At 41.7% G+C, this 17,333-nt stretch overlaps 1 protein-coding gene across 2 annotated transcripts in view; it reads left to right on the plus strand.

Annotated features, from left to right (window-relative positions):
- Positions 1–17,333, plus strand: part of Mettl24 (methyltransferase like 24) — a 97,456-nt gene that overhangs the window by 24,118 nt on the left and 56,005 nt on the right. For both annotated transcript variants that reach the window (XM_047558133.1, XM_047558134.1), the window contains exon 2: positions 10,337–10,435. In XM_047558133.1, coding sequence (XP_047414089.1) covers positions 10,337–10,435 — 99 coding nt within the window. The remainder of the gene's footprint in view (positions 1–10,336; positions 10,436–17,333) is intronic.

A 17,333-nucleotide genomic window follows, 5' to 3' on the forward strand; every position in this document is an offset into this window, starting at 1 on the left:
TTTCTTTTGGTACTGGGGATTGAACCCACGGTACTTAACCACTGAGCCACATCCCCAGTCCTTTTTGTATTTTATTTAGAGTCAGGGTCTCGATAAATTGTTTATGGCCTCGCTGTGTTGCTGAGTCTGGCTTTGAACTCATGCTCCTCCTGCCTCAGCCTCCTGAGATGCTGGATTACAGGTTTGCACCACCGCAACCCAGCCAATCAGAGTTTTCTGACAGAAGTAATTCCATGAACATAGGAGATAGATACTGATATAGATGACATTAAGCTCCCAAGATTCTGGGCTCCAGAAAGGCCAGGTATTATATATATTTTGAAGAAGTTGTGCATGCAATGGAGGGGTGTGTGTGTGTGTGTGTGTGTGTGTGTGTGTAGGTGTGTGTGTTGGTGGGGGAGGGGCAACACAGAAAACAAGTGGAGACTCAGAGAGCTAGAGAATCTTTAAAAATGTAGTTAATGCTTTTCTAAATTTCTATTTGTTTTCCTAGGCAAACATTCTTATGTAAACGTATTTTCATAAGACAAACGATATTCTCCTCTCCTCTCCTGGTTGATGTGCCACCTCAGTGAAATCCCTGACTTGACATTCAAGTCCCTACTCTGTATGCAGACACTGTGTAAGCATCTACCTCATGAAAACAGATGAAAACCTCTGGATTTCACTGGATCTACTTCATGCATTTGTCTTCTCTTTTTACTGCCTATGATAAAACCCCAAAATACATGATATTTTATCCTCTTAGCCATCTCCCGGGGGGAGGTTCTATCTCTCCCAGGTTTGAACCATTTTGACACACACGCAGAAAAACTGGTAAATTTGAAAATGTCAGCTTAAGAACAAAAACCCTGTTTTAATTGATTTGGCCTCTCTTGCTGACTTACCAGATATGAAAACTTAGATGATAAATCTAGAAGTGTGTGTTTATTCCTCCTTGTCCTTTTTCCCCTTCCTTCTTAAAAGTTATCAGGGCCTGCTTGAATTGTGGTGCATTTTTTCTTGTCAGAGTTGATTTGATTTCTGGCCCCCTTGCCTCCCAGCCTACACTCTGGGTAATGATGCAGGGGTGGCAGATTGATGGGGAAAGCATTCAAAATGCTGCTCTGGATGTGGATTTCAGCATGCATGCTGTCTGCTGCCAGCGACATTTAGCAGATGGACTTGGAGAGGTAGATTGGGCCTTGACAGGAGGGGCTCTGGGGAAGCATTTGCCCGGTGGTATGGGACTGGTTCTGCCCTTTCTCACCTAGCCATTTTGACCCTGGCCCCCTGTCCCATCTGTCACAGTATCAATAGAGACTCAACTTCACTATTTGTTGTGTTTAGTTTTCAGTGCATGGATGTGGAATTCTTAGAGTGTTTCTCGAAGGGGTTAGCTGAGCTTCTTGAATTTTTAGTTTTACATATTTCATCAAATTTGGGGAACTTTTAGTCATTTTTTCTTTAAATATTAATTTCTGCCCTGCTTTCTTTCTTTTCCTCCTCTGGGATGTCAATGCTATGAACATTCAACCTCTTGGTATCATTGCATCGGTCCCTGAGGCTTATTTATTTTTTCCTCCCAAATCATTTTTCTCTCTGTTGTTTAGATGAATACTTTCTATTGTTCTACTCCCAAATTTGTTGACTCTTTCTTATGTCAAATTCATTCTACTGTTGATCTGCCCACTGAGATTTTTATGTCAGTTATTATCTTTTTCTTTTCTGGTACAGGGGATTTTTTTTTTTTTTTTTTTTTTTTTTTTTTTTCCTGGTACTGGGGATGGAACCCGGGAGTGCTTTGCCACTGACCTCCCCAGTCTTGTTTTTCATTTTGTAACAGGGTCTTGCTATGTTGCCAGCCTGTCCTCGAACTTGTAATCCTTCTCTGTAACCTGCTGAGTTGCTGGGGTTACAGGAGCGTGCCGCTGCACCTGACTGGTTATTATACTTTTTGTTTAAAATTTCCATGTGACTCCTGTGTCTTTGTTAGACATTCTACGTTGCCATTGGTTTCAAAGGCATACACCTCTATTTCATAAAGTATTCTTTTGTTGTTGTTGTTCTAATTAGTTATATACGACAGCAGAATGCATTTCAACTCATTGTACACAAATGGACCACAACTTCTCATTTCTCTGGCTGTACACAATGTAATTGTGCAATCATACATGAACATAGGGTAAAAATGTCCATCTCATTTCACCTTCCTTCTCACCCCACATCCCCTCCCCTCCCTCACTTCCCTCTGCTCAATCCAAAATTCCTCCATTCTTTAATAGCAGTACCCCACTCCCCGCCCCATTATGGATCAGCAACCATATATCAGAGAAAACATTTGACCTTTGGTTTTTTGGGATTGGCTTATTTCACTTAGCATGATATTCTCCAACTCCATCCGTTTACTTGCAAATACCATAATTTCATTCTTCTTTAAGGTTGAGTAACATAGAGCACTAATCATCAGGATATATAAAGAACTCAAAAAACTTAGCACCAAGAAACCAAATAACCCAATCAATAAATGGGCAAAGGAACTGGACAGACACTTCACAGAAAATATACAATATCAACAAATATATGAAAAAATGTTTAACATCTCTAGCATTTAGAGAAATGCTAATCAAAACTCTTCTAAGATTTCATTTCACTCCAGCAGAATGGCAATTATCAAGAATACAAGCACTAATAAGTGTTGGCGAGGACGTGGGGGAAAATATACAATCAAACATTGCTGGTGGGACTTAAAATTGGTGCAGCTATTCTGGAAAGCAGCATGGAGATTCCTTAGAAAACTTGGAATGGACCCACCATTTGACCCAGCTATCCCACTCCTAGGTTTATACCCAGAGGACTTAAAATCAGCATCCTACAGTGACGCAGCTATATCAATGTTTACAGCAGCTCAATTCACAATAGCTAGATTGTGGAATCAACCTAGATACCCTTCAACAGCTGAATGGATAAAGAAAATGTGGTATATATACACAATGGAATATTACTCAGCCTTAAAGTATTCTTATAATAGTTGCTTTTAAGTCAGCATCAAAAACGTTCACCATCTGTGTCATGCTTTTACTGATACCTGTGATTGTCTTTGTCTCATACCAGTTGGGATTTTTCTGATTCTTCATATGTTTAGTAGTTTTGGAATGTTTTCTGAATATTTTAAATGTTTTATTAGGAGACTCCGACTTTTGCTTGAAGACTATGAATAATATTGATACATTTGTTTTATCCGACAATCAGCCTAGTTGGGTTCAGGCACTGAGTTCCTGTGGATTGTGACTTCTATGTCAATTCTGTTTCCAAAGACTTTGCAGTGTATTTCAGGTCTCTTCCTGTGCCTGCTCTCCAGCGGCTAGTCTGGGACCAGGGCAGGGGTCTGTGTAAGCTCAGTTCTTCTTCTTCTTTTTTTTTTTTTTAGTGGGGTAGATATCTTATTTTTTAATTTGTTCTGTTTAGATATACATGACAATAGAGTGTATTTTGACATATTATACATACATGAAATATAACTTAGGATCCTATTCTTGTGGTTGTACATGATGTGGAGTTACATAGGTCAGGTATTCATATATGAACATAGTAAAGTTATGTCCTGATCATTCTACTGTCTTTCCTATTGCCATCCCCTCCATATCCTTCATTCCCCTTTGTCTAATCCAATGAACTTGTATTCTCTCCTCCCTGCTCCCTTGTTGTGTGTTAGCATCCACATATCAGAGAGAACATTTGGCCTTTGGTTTTTTGGGACTAACTTATTTCACTTAGCATGATAGTCTCCAGTTTCATCCATCTACCAGTGAATGCCATAATTTCATTCTTCTTTACAGTTGAGTAGTATTCCATTGTACCTATACCACATTTTCTTTATCCATTCATCTGTTGAAAGGCACCTAGATTGGTTCCATATTAGCTCAGTTCTTAAAGTCTGAAATACTAAGCAGGATCAGATCTATGCATGTGCAGTTCTAGGGTGAGCTCAGTGCTTCATGAGTCTCTTTGTGGGGTTGCTTCCCTGAGCTACTCCTCTACAGTTGCCCCAGTATTATCTCATTCCCTGAGATCTCTGAACCTCTGGATACATTTGGGCTTTGGGTACCTCTGCTTTGCCCATGCTTGGCCACATGCTTCCTCTAACTGTGGCTGAGCTCGAGGCGAAGCTGTGAGACAAGAGAGAAAATGGTAGGCTTCATGCCATCCTCTGGGGCCACAGTCTCAGATATAGGAAGATGGCTTTTCTTCAGAGTTTTAGGTGCCTTTGGGTCCCTACTGTGGCTCCTACCACTGACCTCAGTGGGACTGCCCAGGGTTTAGGATGCAAGAATGGAGAAAATAGGGAAAAGAAGGAAATGGGAACGTTCCCCATTAATGAACATTAAGTTCTTTCTTCCCTACTGGGTTCTGAACTAAAGGGCTACTCTGGGGCTTTCTGTCTGGGCCTGTGCCTCTGTCTATGCCTTGAGTGGGGGTGGGAGGGGCACCAGAAGGAAAAATAATAGTGCACTCACTGCTGGCTCCAGGGTACTCAGAATTCTGGTCTTCTCCCATCTGCCTCCTTATGTTTACTTTTCAGATTCCTCAAATAAGTGTTCCTTGCATTCCATCCAGGTTTTATTGCTGCATTCAGCAGGAGATGTGGGGGTGGGAGTGAGCTTGTGCCTCTGACCCAAAACTGAAACTGAGGTTCTTTTTATTTTTATGAGATTTTTGATGAAGTACCTGAATTTTAAGCAACAATACAAAACTGACCCCTGCTCTTTTTGAAGCAGGGCTGAGTCTGAGGATGCTGAGGGAAAGGCGTGTGAGCTGTACTCACTCCATTTTGTGCATCCCCCTCCCCCAACAACTCCTGCAAGCTCCCCCTTCTCTTTCTAAAGAGGAATAAACAGTTTCCTCCAGTCATTGTTCCCTGCCCAGTAACAGATGCTCTTAATTAGGACAAAATTGCAGCAAAATTACTAAGTAAATCTATTTTGCTGTTTTGGTTTGTTTCTTCCAGAAAACCTTGGCTTCTCCAACATCAACTCGACACACATTCAGTATCTTGTTTAGTTTGAATCGAGAACTTACAGCCTTGTTCTTCTCCATGGGCACAACCATAACACAGAGAATCAATTGCTAGATTTCTCTCACAGGAAAACTGTTGGATCTGAAATCTTTTGGAGCTTGATAACAGTAGGAATGTCTATTTGGGTGTATTGGCATCTTATCAAAATTATCTCAAACATTCTGTCAATTCTCCATCACACTAAACTGATCATTAAAATCACTTACACAATTTCAACCCCAAAAGAGCTACAGCATTGAAACCCAAAGGAATGAACCATTGGGATCTTTCTTTCAACTTACTTTATCTTTAATTTTTATATCCCCTTCCCCAAAAATGTAAAAAAAAATGCTTTTATAAAAATTGCTTAGAAAGCTGATGGTGGCACTATTCTTAGTTTGACAATTTCTTCATGGGCTGCATGAGGTCATTCATGGGTGTAAGGAAACTGACTGTGAAAAAAGATGCTGTTCTTCCAAATTTTGAGACAAAGAAAGCTTTTACACAGGCAGAGATGGCTCTCTTTTCTAGGTCATGAGTAGGCCTGCATTTTTACTTAAAAAAATTTTTTTTAATGCCACCAGTTTTGCTTGGAGCTATAGTTTTGAATTTGGTAGGCAAAAAAGTATTTTTTTAATTGCTTTATTTTTTACTTTATCTTTTAGGAGCAAAATCTTGGAATTCAGTTTCATGGCTTGAGAGAATCAGTTTTTTTTTTTTTTTTTTTTTGTAAGAATCAATTTAATGCTGAGATCACAAAGGATAAAAATACACAGAAGTCTCATGGCTGTGCTCATTGCAGTCTTTTTGAGTCAGATCCATTATCTCTATTCATTGAATGACTCAGTGGTCATCTCTTTGCCCTTTAAGAAGTAGAATCTCAGATGTCTGTAAGATAGCCACCATGACATGAGTTGGTTGTATACAGAAACTTCTGCTCTCCCTAATCGTAATTTTTAGTTTATAAAGTTTTTTTCCTACCTTATGAAGACTTTTACCTAGAAAAAGTCAGCTAGCTTTGCAATGCACAATCCTGGAGAAAGTACCGGATAAGATCTTGCAAAGCCAAAAGGAGGCTGTGCTTCCTTTCCGTGGAAATCCAGAACTCTGCTTGCCCTGAAAAATTTGTCTGAGATAAGGGAAGGCTTTTTGTGTCAATGTCTGCTGTTTGGGGAGCAGTACTGGATTTGAAAAGAGTAGAGGAGCTCTCATCCCTGCAGAGGCTCTATGACAACGCATTGTAATACCCCTTTTGACATTTCAGTGCAGGCCTTCTGAGGACAGAAAGTCAGACAAGTCCAAAATACTGGTACTTCCAGCCCCCTTCTGCTAAGCCTCTGTTTTACCTGTGTAGAGAGGAAGTTTGATGGACATACAGGACTAGGAATCATATTTCTACCTCCTGGGAGAGATGGGATAGCATTGTTATGGCCACTTTATACTTGAAACACATGGATAGTAGACATTTAGTATACCCTGGTATTTAGGAAACCATTTGAATTAAAATCCTCATAATAAAAAAAATTTCAAGAAAAAGATGGGTTTTGCTCTTTTCTATTAAATCTGCCATTGGTGTTTGAAGGTGCACAGAGAATTCTTTTTTGTGGAAATTTGGAAAGGACAAATGTTGATGTGTATACTAAAAAATTAAAACAAATGATAATTGAAAGAGATGATAAAAGCTAGTGGTTTCCATGGGGAAATAATCACGAATTGCTGTCAGACTGATTCCAATAAGAAGAGTGCTTTATGTGAAATGTTTTTTAAATAGCTCAACCAAAGCATTAAGCGAGAGCATCCATTTGTTGTGTGTTTCTATTAGATCCCCATCTGAGATTCCTCAATTTATATTATACACTAGTCCAGCTGCTGTGTTTGGCTTTTTTGTGGTCAAAACTCAGCTGGAAATAAGAAATAGCAGATTGCAAAAAAAGATACTATTTGTGGATCTTTAAGGTAATTTCTATAGTCTTACCATCTTGATTCATCAAATGGATTCAGAGTTTTTGATCTGTGAAGTTACTTGTGTATGTTAGCCTTCTTAAATGCTACTATTGTGTTTAAGGTATCCCTTTAATGATGCTAGAAAGACCTTTGATGTACTTTTGAGCTTCAAGTAGTGGAGACTACTTCCCATGGTCTATATTTGTAAAATTCTGGCATTTATTATAGAGTAATACTCATACACTCCATCTCTTTGTGTCCCCTATTGTGCCCTACAGAAATCTCTGTCACAGCTCCTGATCACTTCATTGCATTTTTTGGTTGACACAGCCATGTCCTACATTAAATCCTAACAGAGCCTGGCCTGAGGCACAAATTCCAGCTGAATGAATGAATGACTCCTTGGCCAAACTTTACTGCCTCTTTCCAAAGAATTCTGCCCATCCAGGTCCAATCTTCACCCTGCTCCACCTGCTCTGACCTTGGGAGGCTGGCTGCATGGGCCAACCACAGCCTCCCTCTTGTCTGTGCACCCTTTGGACTTGGCCAGCAGAAGGCAGGAGGCAGGAGATTGGCAGGTGAGATAGACAGAGAAGTCTATAATAGGACTGGCTGTGTGCCTTTTGAAAGGCTCTTTCCATATTGTTTTCCCTAGGGCTGGTAAAGCCTCTCTTGTATTACCAACCACAGGTATAGCATTATTCTTTCTTGGTTTCCTTAACCCTGCCCACACCTTTGTAAGTAGTCTTTTGGTGAAATTCTCCCCAATTAGCTAGTTTGAAGGTCTCCAATAGCCTATGGGACTCTGATATTTGCCCAATTCACCTAGATGAAAATGTTGGTTTAATCTAAATATCACAGTCAATCTCCCTTGCATTATTTCAAGTAAATGCTCTTTCCTAGGCCAGCCAACTTCAAACTTAAAATCAACTGGAACAGGGGTCAACAGACTACAGCTTGCAGGCCAAATCCAGTCTTTGGCCTGCTTTTGTAAATGGAGCTTTATTGGAACAGAGCCACGACCATTTGTTTACTTAATGTCTGTGACTCCCTTTGAGCTGTGACGGGAGGTGAGGGGTTGCAACAGAGTCTGTATGGCCTGCAAAGTCTAAAATATTAGCTATTTGACCCATGACAGAGAAAGTTTGCTGGCCCCTGATTTAGAGAAAAACCATACATGTGAACTGCATCATTTCCATCAAGAGGTTCCTGGACCAGATGCTGGGGGCACTTGTGAGTGGCCCCAGCACAGTGAGTAGGAGGTTTTTAGACCCACCCTGACAGGCCTGTGGAACATTGTGTCGCTGTGCTGATTGCTATGACCACATGGGAAGAACGTGACCAAGAAAAATGAGGAGGCATTTGTGTTTCAATGTATTTATAATTTGTGATTTCAGAATTCAATAGTTTCCTGAAAAGAATCACTCTCCTGTTTTCAAATTTCCCTATTGAAATTCTTCTATACACATCTGTCCACCCCACCCCTCCCGACCATGGGGCCTTTTTTTGAGAGTTCAGGTTTTATTCAGACCTATATTTACCAGTGCCTGGCACAAAATGGCTGATGCTCAATAAATGTCGTTTGATATTGGTATTCAGAGAATGAAAGATGAACTAAGGGGCTGGAACACAGGATATCCTGCCGAGATATTAGCTGGTATTCTCTTGCTCTCTCTGACTCGAGTCTTTACCTGTTCAACCTTCCCAGGGCAAGAACAATTAAAAAAAGACAAGGCCTTCCTCCCAGTAAAGGTACCCCTTGGGGCAGAGTGGCTACATAATTAATGGGGCCCAATGTAAAAGGAAATGTGGGGTCTCTTGTTCAAAAATGATGAAGAATTTTAAGGGAGCATCAGTAGAATGATCAACCTAGCATGGCCCTCCTATGTCTGCACGGGACATGCCTGTGAGGCCAGCCCTGCCTGTCCATCCCTGAGGAAAAGGCAGCCTGCGGGAGGCCAGGGAGGCTCTTTCCATCTAGAGCCTGGTGCTCAGCCACAACAAGGGCCTCACAGGGGGAGGGGCCACTAAGGCTGTGGGCTCTAGGACTCTGCAGTGACGTGTGTCTAATGCTGCCTAACTCGGGCAACGCTTTATCATTTCCAGAATGTTTGCACATATCTCAGACCCTCACATGGGAGAGGATTTCCCTTCCCCGAGTCCAGATACCTGGATTCACAGTGACTAACCTGCTTGCTTCTCCCTGACTTCTTGTTTTCCATTTAACCCCAAGTCACCTGGGCCACCCCTCACGGGCCACCAACCACATTTGTACCGTCAGGCTGTGTAGATATTTCTTTGTTGGGTACAGATGGTTCCCACAACACGCACCCAGAGGACAAAGTGTAATGTGTGAGTGTTCCCCTTATCTTGTTCCCAGAACCCTGCCTGCCCATCCTCACTATAGAAGGAGGCTTAGTGGCCACTCTGCAGGAACCCCAGTGCCATGATCCCTGAAGACCTTCCTGATGCTGGACATTCACCTGCCAGCTGCTGGAGCATTTCCCCCCCACCCTTTCCTGCCCTGCAGGTTGAGCCCTCCCTTTCCCTTGGAATCACACATAGTAAACCTCCTGGAGGTCTCCAGGTGGTGACAATACAGGTGAGGAGCTCCAAACTGTCTAGCAAGGACATCATAACCTATGTGTCCTCTTGACTGGAGGAGTTCCCACTTTCGTTTCTTCTTAAGCACTGCCATCCTCCTGTCCTTCATCTACCCAACCTTGGTGCAAAAGAGGGTCCAGGGGCTCGTCCCAAACTACCTACTTGTGTTCTCTGCTGAAAAGTGAGGGCCACATCACAGTACTAGAAAACCACACTCCTGGTCCTGGTGGTGACAGTTCCAGAGTTCTTATCCCCCGTGTGCATGAGCTCAGCCACTAGATGGTGTCAACCCATCTCCCTGGGCTGGGGAAAATGTCCAAGTGCCTGAGTGTTGGTTCCCCACAAAGATGAGATTCCAGCCCTTAGGGTACCACCAACGTAAAAAACTCCCTTAGGGAGCGCTAAACTTGGGTAACCATAGTAGGTTAGGGACTTTGTTTTCTGACTGGGGATTGGCACCAGGTAACATAAAGTTGCAGTTAAGGGACAACCTGATGAGGTCAAGTGGCATCTGATAAAAAGCTTAGACAGTCCCCAGAGCCCTTGCAGTCTCCTGCTTACCTTGGGCACTGGGCTTCCTCAGGTCTCATTTGTCTCCCGTGATTGATGTGACCTTAATGACAGCAGCTGCAATGAGCCCCCTGCTGCCTCTGTGCACACGTGCTTGTTTTGGCAGCCTTGACCCTGTCTGATACTCTGCCCACCCCGCCCTGCTCCTCATTCCTTACACACTGTGTTCTCTGTCTCTCACAGGGTCCCCGGTGGCATATAGAGCTCCAGCCTTGGGCAGGCCCTGCTCAGTCCCTGGATGAAGAAGCCTTGAGGTTCCTGCGATACATCAGCACCACCCAGGTTGTGTTTGAGGCTCAAATGGGTTTGGAATATTGATTGCCCCTTTGAAACCGAAGTTCCTGAAGGGTGGGGAGGTTCTGAGTGACTCCCGATAGGGACTTGACAGGGACCTGATTTCTGAGGTGTTGCTGCTTAAATTTATCCACTCTCTTGGAGGCAAATAAGATGCCTTCCATTTGCTTGGGCATCTTCTTTCCTCCAGGAGTCTCATCAACCTGAAATGTTCTAATGATTCATCCCAAAGTGTTTTAAAGATCCACTTTAGAAAATTGCTTTGGAAAACCATTTGAAGTGACAGATTCATCCCTGTGAGTAGGCAGTCATGTGTGTCACAAAACAACACCGTCATCTGGAGGCTTGAGCTCCGGTTCGTATTTGGAGGCATTTGCCTTTTCACTTCTCCGCCACAGATGCTTGGCAGTCAGGGATGCAGTAGGCAAGAGAGCAGAGGAGTCTCTGAGGCAGAAGGATGGGAAGTTAATGAATCCAAAGTCTCCCTCTCCTTGGAGCACTTTAAATCATTACCGAGCAACAGCCTTTATTAGTGACTTAACACATAGTGGCAGCTCCGGCCCAGCTTCAGGCTGAGTCAGTGCCCCGAGCAGGCAAAAAGACTGTCCATTAAGGAGAGTCTATGGCTCTTGACACGTTAATCAGGAGGTTTCCGTTCTCAAGTTGCCTGATCCTGGGAAAAAGACAGATATAAGAGGAGATACAGGCCCAAGGGACACTTAAGCCCTGATCTGAGAAGTGCTAGTAAATTAAGAACCCTGACTGCCTGGGAACTGAGCATAGACCCACTTGGGGAACTTCCCTCTGGCCTGGCTGTGGCCCGGGCATGGATATCCTGGATTCTTTTTATTTCCTTCATCCCACTGACTCTTGGCACCTCTCTCCTCTTCCTAAATCTCACTGTCAGCAAAACCCATTTTTTTAATCCATGGAGGGAATGTATTTCTTGGTCTTTAAGATGCTGGTGTAGGGGTAAAAGAAAGTCCTGTTTTCATATGATGCAGTCAGACGATCACAGAGATTTTAATACCTGTCACCCAAACATGGAATTAAAAGCTTATGGAATTCATCGTGGATGATGGAGTGATGAATTGGTCCCTGTGCTTTACATAATTTCATCTTATTTTGCTGCAGCAAGTTAATTTGGTGGACTTATGCAGACTTAATTAAAATACTAAAATTTTAATTTTATACTTTGGCTTTATATGAAAGATAGGAAGTTCTTAATGATGACTTTAAAAAGCTCTTAAAGTCCTCAGAGAAAAAGGAGAGGTGTTAAATTTATAAATTGAATTTGAGAACTATGGACTCCACCTTCCAAAATTAATTTACTGAGTATAAGACTCCAAATGCCATTTTTTTGGTATTTTAAGTAACTTATATAAAGCATATTTACTAGAAGATGATCTTGAAGTATGCAATGGTCACTTCAGACTCCTCTCATGAGCTATGATCTGAAAGAAGAAAAATTCTGAAAAATAAAAAGACAAGTGAAGAAGAAGAAGAAATAAAACAATGTTCTCTGATGTGATGCAGTCTGATACTGGAACCCTGGGCAATTTCCTTTTCCTTTGCTTCTCTGGTTTGAAAAAATAGAAATTGGATTAAATTGTTTCTAATGTCTCTCCCAGTTCTGTGATCTTGTGCAGAGATCTTGAGTCCTGTTCAGAGAGAAGAATAGGATTTTTATTAAGCAAGGATCTTTGAACACCGGCAACATACTAGGAACTGTGTTAGATCCTGGGAATATAATCTATACCCTCAAGAGCTAACAAATGAGTTGTGAAGGCAGATAAATGGATGCGTACTTATTATTCAGTTTGATGAGTGCAATGAGAGAGACTTGACTTTTGACGCTGTAGGGAAGAGCAAGATCTCCTCACCCACTGCAGTCCCCACATGCACTCTTTGGCTGGTTCTAGGATCCCAATTAATATAGGAGCTGATGAATAAGAGAAAAGCATAAAAGTTTTATTAAATTTACATATACGTGGGGATCTTCATAAGAGAAGATCCAAAAAAAAAAAAAAAAAAAAAATGACCAAAGCCTGATGCTTTTTTCTTTAAGACAAAGAACAATAAGCTTGTAAAGGAATGATGGGACAAATGGATATCTGGACTAGGGCAGTAGATTCTCTGGATGCTTCCAAAAGAGATGTGGTAGTGATGAGGATGCAAGAGCTAGTAGAAGGTAGGGATCAGCTTAAACTGTTTATTTGGTTTCATTGCGGTCCCAGTTACCGGTCTCTGGTGATCAAGACTCTTTTCTGGCTTTGGTATGGAAAAGACATCTTTCCCCAAAGAACCTTAATATTTTGCTGCATGTGGGAAAAGACAGGCCAAATGATCCTTGCTGAAGTTACAGTTACTAACTTGATTTCAGCTTGAAGTAATCAATATACCAGTTGGGCATATTTTGAAATGGCATGCCTTGAACTTCTTCAAAGTTCACTAGAAGGATTTTTATCCTTTAGAAAGAATGAGATAAAATTCCAGACCACTTACTGGTTTTGTAATCAAGAGTCATTTTATTCAGGAAAAGTATTGGTGCTTTGATGCACTTCCGGGTTAGTAAGAGACCAGCAGTGGGGAGCCATCAGAAATGACAGTAAGTGGTTCTTTATCCCACTCTTTTGCTAACCATTGCTTCCTCCCATCCCCTATGTAATACAGAGTTTTGGGGCTTCTTTGGTGGCTTATGCCCCATTTAGAGCTCATCTTGACAATGAATGTCTGTAAAACTGGCAGAATATTAGAGTCACTGTTACCTAAAATTTTTCAGTTAGCAGTACTGAGTCATAATGGGCTAGGGAAAAAAAAAAATCTCTGAAAGTACTTAAAGTGAATTCCACCCCCATCCTCTTATGCTGCTTTTCAAAATTAAAAAAGAAAATTAATTCCCTCAAATCTGTGTTCAAACTTCTGCAGTTAGGCCTGGTATTTGATATGTTCATTGTTGATTTGCTTTATCTGTGCATCAGTGCAGCAGGTATCTGAGGACCTGCTGATGGCCAGCAGTGTGCTGGGCTCTGGAATATCCAAACCCTGCCCCCAACATACTGGTAAACAGTTAGCATGCAAGAGAGGTATGGCAATAGGGGGTGGACAGATGGATGGGGAAGGCTTCCTAGGCCAAGGGAACTTGGGAATAGAGACACAGGGCACACAGGACAGCATGGCATTAGATAGCCATAGGCATGACCCTGGGCCTGTGTATTGCAGTGATCTTAGTTCTTTCTTTGTTTTTTCCTCTCCCCCTCCCCTCCCCTCCCTTCCTCTCCTCCCCTCCCCTCCCCTCCCCTCCCCTCCCCTCCCCTCCCCTCCCCTCCTCTCCTCTCCTCTCCTCTCCTCTCCTCTTTCTTTCCTTTTCAGTACCAGGAATTGAACCGAGGGGTACTTAGACACTGAGTCATATCCCCAGCCCTTTTTCATTTTTATTTTGAGACAGGGTCTTGCTAAGTAGTTTAGGGCCTTGCTAAGTTGCTGAGGCTGGTTTTGAACTTGTGATCCTCCTGTCTTAGCCTCTGGAGCTGTAATATTTCACTTTTTAATGAAACACCAGAGGATATGGCATTTGGGTAGAGAATGTAGAACATCAAATTCAGTCTAATTAGGTATTTTTTTTTAACATTAAAGACCATGATTTACATGTAGGGTTCTGTAGTCAATGATGATACTGTCTGCTGCTGACAAAAAATGGTTAAATCATAAATACAGTGCTCTGTTCTGAGGGAAGGCTCCAGATCTAGCTTTTTATGGCAACCCCCAAACCATATGCCTCCAGGAAGCAAGCCTTGCTGTGCAAAATTAATCTAAGCAATAGTGGCTTAGGAAAAGAGAAAATATGTTTTAAAGTTGACCTGTTTTTCTATTATTTATCTATTTATCTAATTATCTACACATATACTTGTTAAGACAACCTGAGTTTAGGCTCTGAATTTTCACACTATAACTTTACAACACCATAGAAATAGCATCCATTATTTTTACTGCTGCACACACGCACACACACACACACACACACACACACACACACACCAGGATAAAAGCAACAGAAATACAATATCCTTGAGCCTTTCAAAATAATGGGACTGTGTGTATATACTGTTTATACAGTCAATCGTTGAAGTGATTCTTGCTAAAAGTCCCCAGATTTTAAGGGTTCTACATTCCACTTATGGGTTGGCAGTAATACTGTTCAAGCTTTGGGATACAAAGTGAACTGAAAATAAATTAGCCCTTTAAGCTAAATAACTAAAAAGAACATTTCAGAATTTTTTTTCCCGAAGTTTGTTTTCCCTTGTCCAGGCCTAATTCTCTTTACATGGCTAAAATTACAAGGGTATTAGACAGAGGACATAATTACTTGAGTTGAAGCTTAGCTTGAAGTTGTTACCCTCACTTATTTGCTTGCAAGAGAGTTTATGTAAGCCCTGGCCATAAATCTTAACTAGAAAGTTTGAAAAATCAATATTTAATTAAATTTTGGGAGTAGAATTTATGAAGGACTCCTAGTTGCTTTCAAAAGCGCATGTCTGTCAATGAGATGGTTAATAAATGGTTAAAACTAGATAACTCCTGTTTTATTTTCAAGCTAAGAAAAAGAAGGGGGCACATTATCAGAGAGATTGAATGGAAAAGAATGTTTCTTCTTACAAGGACATGTCTGTGCAAGATGAAATCTTAGAATAAGAAGAAATGCTTAGACAAAGTGCTGTCTTTAATAAGATAAAACCCTGTTGCCTGGTATTGACAAAGGAGATCAACAAGACCTTGAAGCCCTCTTGACTCTTCATACCTGACTTTTGGAGGCCTCTGACTAATTGTTGGTGCCAACCCCCTTGGCTCTTTGGTAGGGGTGAGTTGTTTGCAGTTGAAAGCCTTGGCCCACATGTAGCTTCTTGCCTTAATTCACTAAGGCAAAGGTGAGACCAGTTTGGAACATTTCCTGGGATTTTACAAAAGGCTGAACCTTCCAGTAACATCCAGGACCATCTGCATAAGAATCAGTCCAGGGAGCTTATTAGAATGCACATCCCCAGGCATCAGTTTTAGAGATTCTGATTTTGCAAATGTGGAGTGAGACCCGGGAACCTACATTTTTAAGTACCTCACAGGTGGTTCTGATGCAGGTGGACCACACCGTTAAGAAACTCTGTGGAAGAGGCTGGAGTTAGATTGTGATGATGCTAGAAAGGAACTATATACAAAGGTCTGTGAATATCCATATTCTATCTGTCATTTTGGAGGTTCTTAGGGAGACATGCCCACAAAGAACAATAACTATGGGAATCCTCATACCACTTTAGATTAAAAAAAAAAAAAAAAAAAAAAGTCCAGGAAGCTGCCCTGGAGCAATGGCTTAGGATCATTTGGTAAAGGCGTTGCTTAGGGTCCCACAGACCTGCTCTGCTGGAGGCAGGGCATGGGGCAGAGTAGTAATGAAGGTGCCCATGTTTAAGGCATAGTAATCTGCCCACTAGAAGATCAGGGCTCAGTGAACACATTGAGCTCTGATGAATTAGATTAGCAAACTTCCCTGCTCTTGGGTGGGAGAGTGGGGAAGAGGAGGGGGGCAAGCAGAAACATAATTTCCATTTCTCTGTGGGAAACTAGTAAAGATGAATTACACAAATTAAGATGCTAATGCACTCAGTTAATAAATGTATTCTATAGTAGTTGCTTGAGAGAAAATTAAATTCAAATTTTGTATTGGTATTTTCCCCCTTTAAACAGTTGTTGGAGATAGAGAAGTAGAAAGGAAAAAGAATACCTAGTATTTTGCTTTTTAAGCCTTCCTCTAAGATTGTTAAATCCTAGTTGAAGATTCTCACAGTGGCTGATAAATATCTCCAGGATGGTTTTGCTAGGCCAGCCCTTGTATAGCAAAAGCAAAGATGCTGTACTAGTTGAATAGGCTTCGCATGATATGCTCTTCTTAGATTAGAGCTTTGAAAAATCAAGTAAAAAAAAATTGGGCAAGCTTAGAAAAATCATCTAAAGAAAATTACTTGCTGTTGTATTTTTCAATGAATTAAGGCACTAAACCTGAAAGCATCCTTTGTGTGTGGAGTGGTCTGATTGTCTATGGTGTGACAGCAAGAGCTGCTGTGTCATAGAGCATCGTGATAACTATGAGAACTTTGAGGGTTGGGAAGGGGACCCTGCTGCTCAGTAAGGTGAATATCTCGGCCATTCTAACAGCTCAGCCATGCAAACTATACTGGCCTCAAACACAAGTCAGAATCCCTCATGAAGTGCATCTGCTTAATGTGCACTTGGAATTTGAGATTAACTTCTGCTTGACTTAGGCCCACATTCTCTTTGGTTTTCTTATCTAGTTTTGATGGATAAGTTAAAAGAAGTGCTTTGGTTAGCTGGGGAAGGACCTTCTGCCTGGAGCTCCTGTCCTTCTCTCCCAGAAGGAAGGCTCATTAGAGCACCTTATCACTCAGAATGCCATCTTATCAGCAGGGACTGCCTATTAATTTCCCTTGAACTGTCTACCTTGGATAAAACATGCCACCTTTCTGACCTTAGTGGCCCCATCTTATCTGCCTGAGATAAGGAATAGATAACCTTGCCAGTGTCCCTCTGAGGTCTGTGCCTGTAGTTGTATTGCATATCTCATGGTAGGGACATTGTCTGCACTGTTCTCCATGTCTGGAATGCTCTTCTTGGTCTGAGCCTCTCTGGCAACTTCTGTCCACCCTCTAAGACTAATGCACCTCTGCAAAGCCTCCTGACACCACCCCCATCTCTACTTCCGATTTGCTCTCAGAACAAACGGCGACAGCAGTTCTTAACTTCCCTTCAAACCTGGGCTGAGTTTCCATGAGGTTACTCATTATGTGGTATGTAATTGAAATTCCTCTAAACATTTTAC

This window comes from Sciurus carolinensis, chromosome 7 (genome assembly GCF_902686445.1).
Source record: "Sciurus carolinensis chromosome 7, mSciCar1.2, whole genome shotgun sequence".
Taxonomy (NCBI): domain Eukaryota; kingdom Metazoa; phylum Chordata; class Mammalia; order Rodentia; family Sciuridae; genus Sciurus; species Sciurus carolinensis.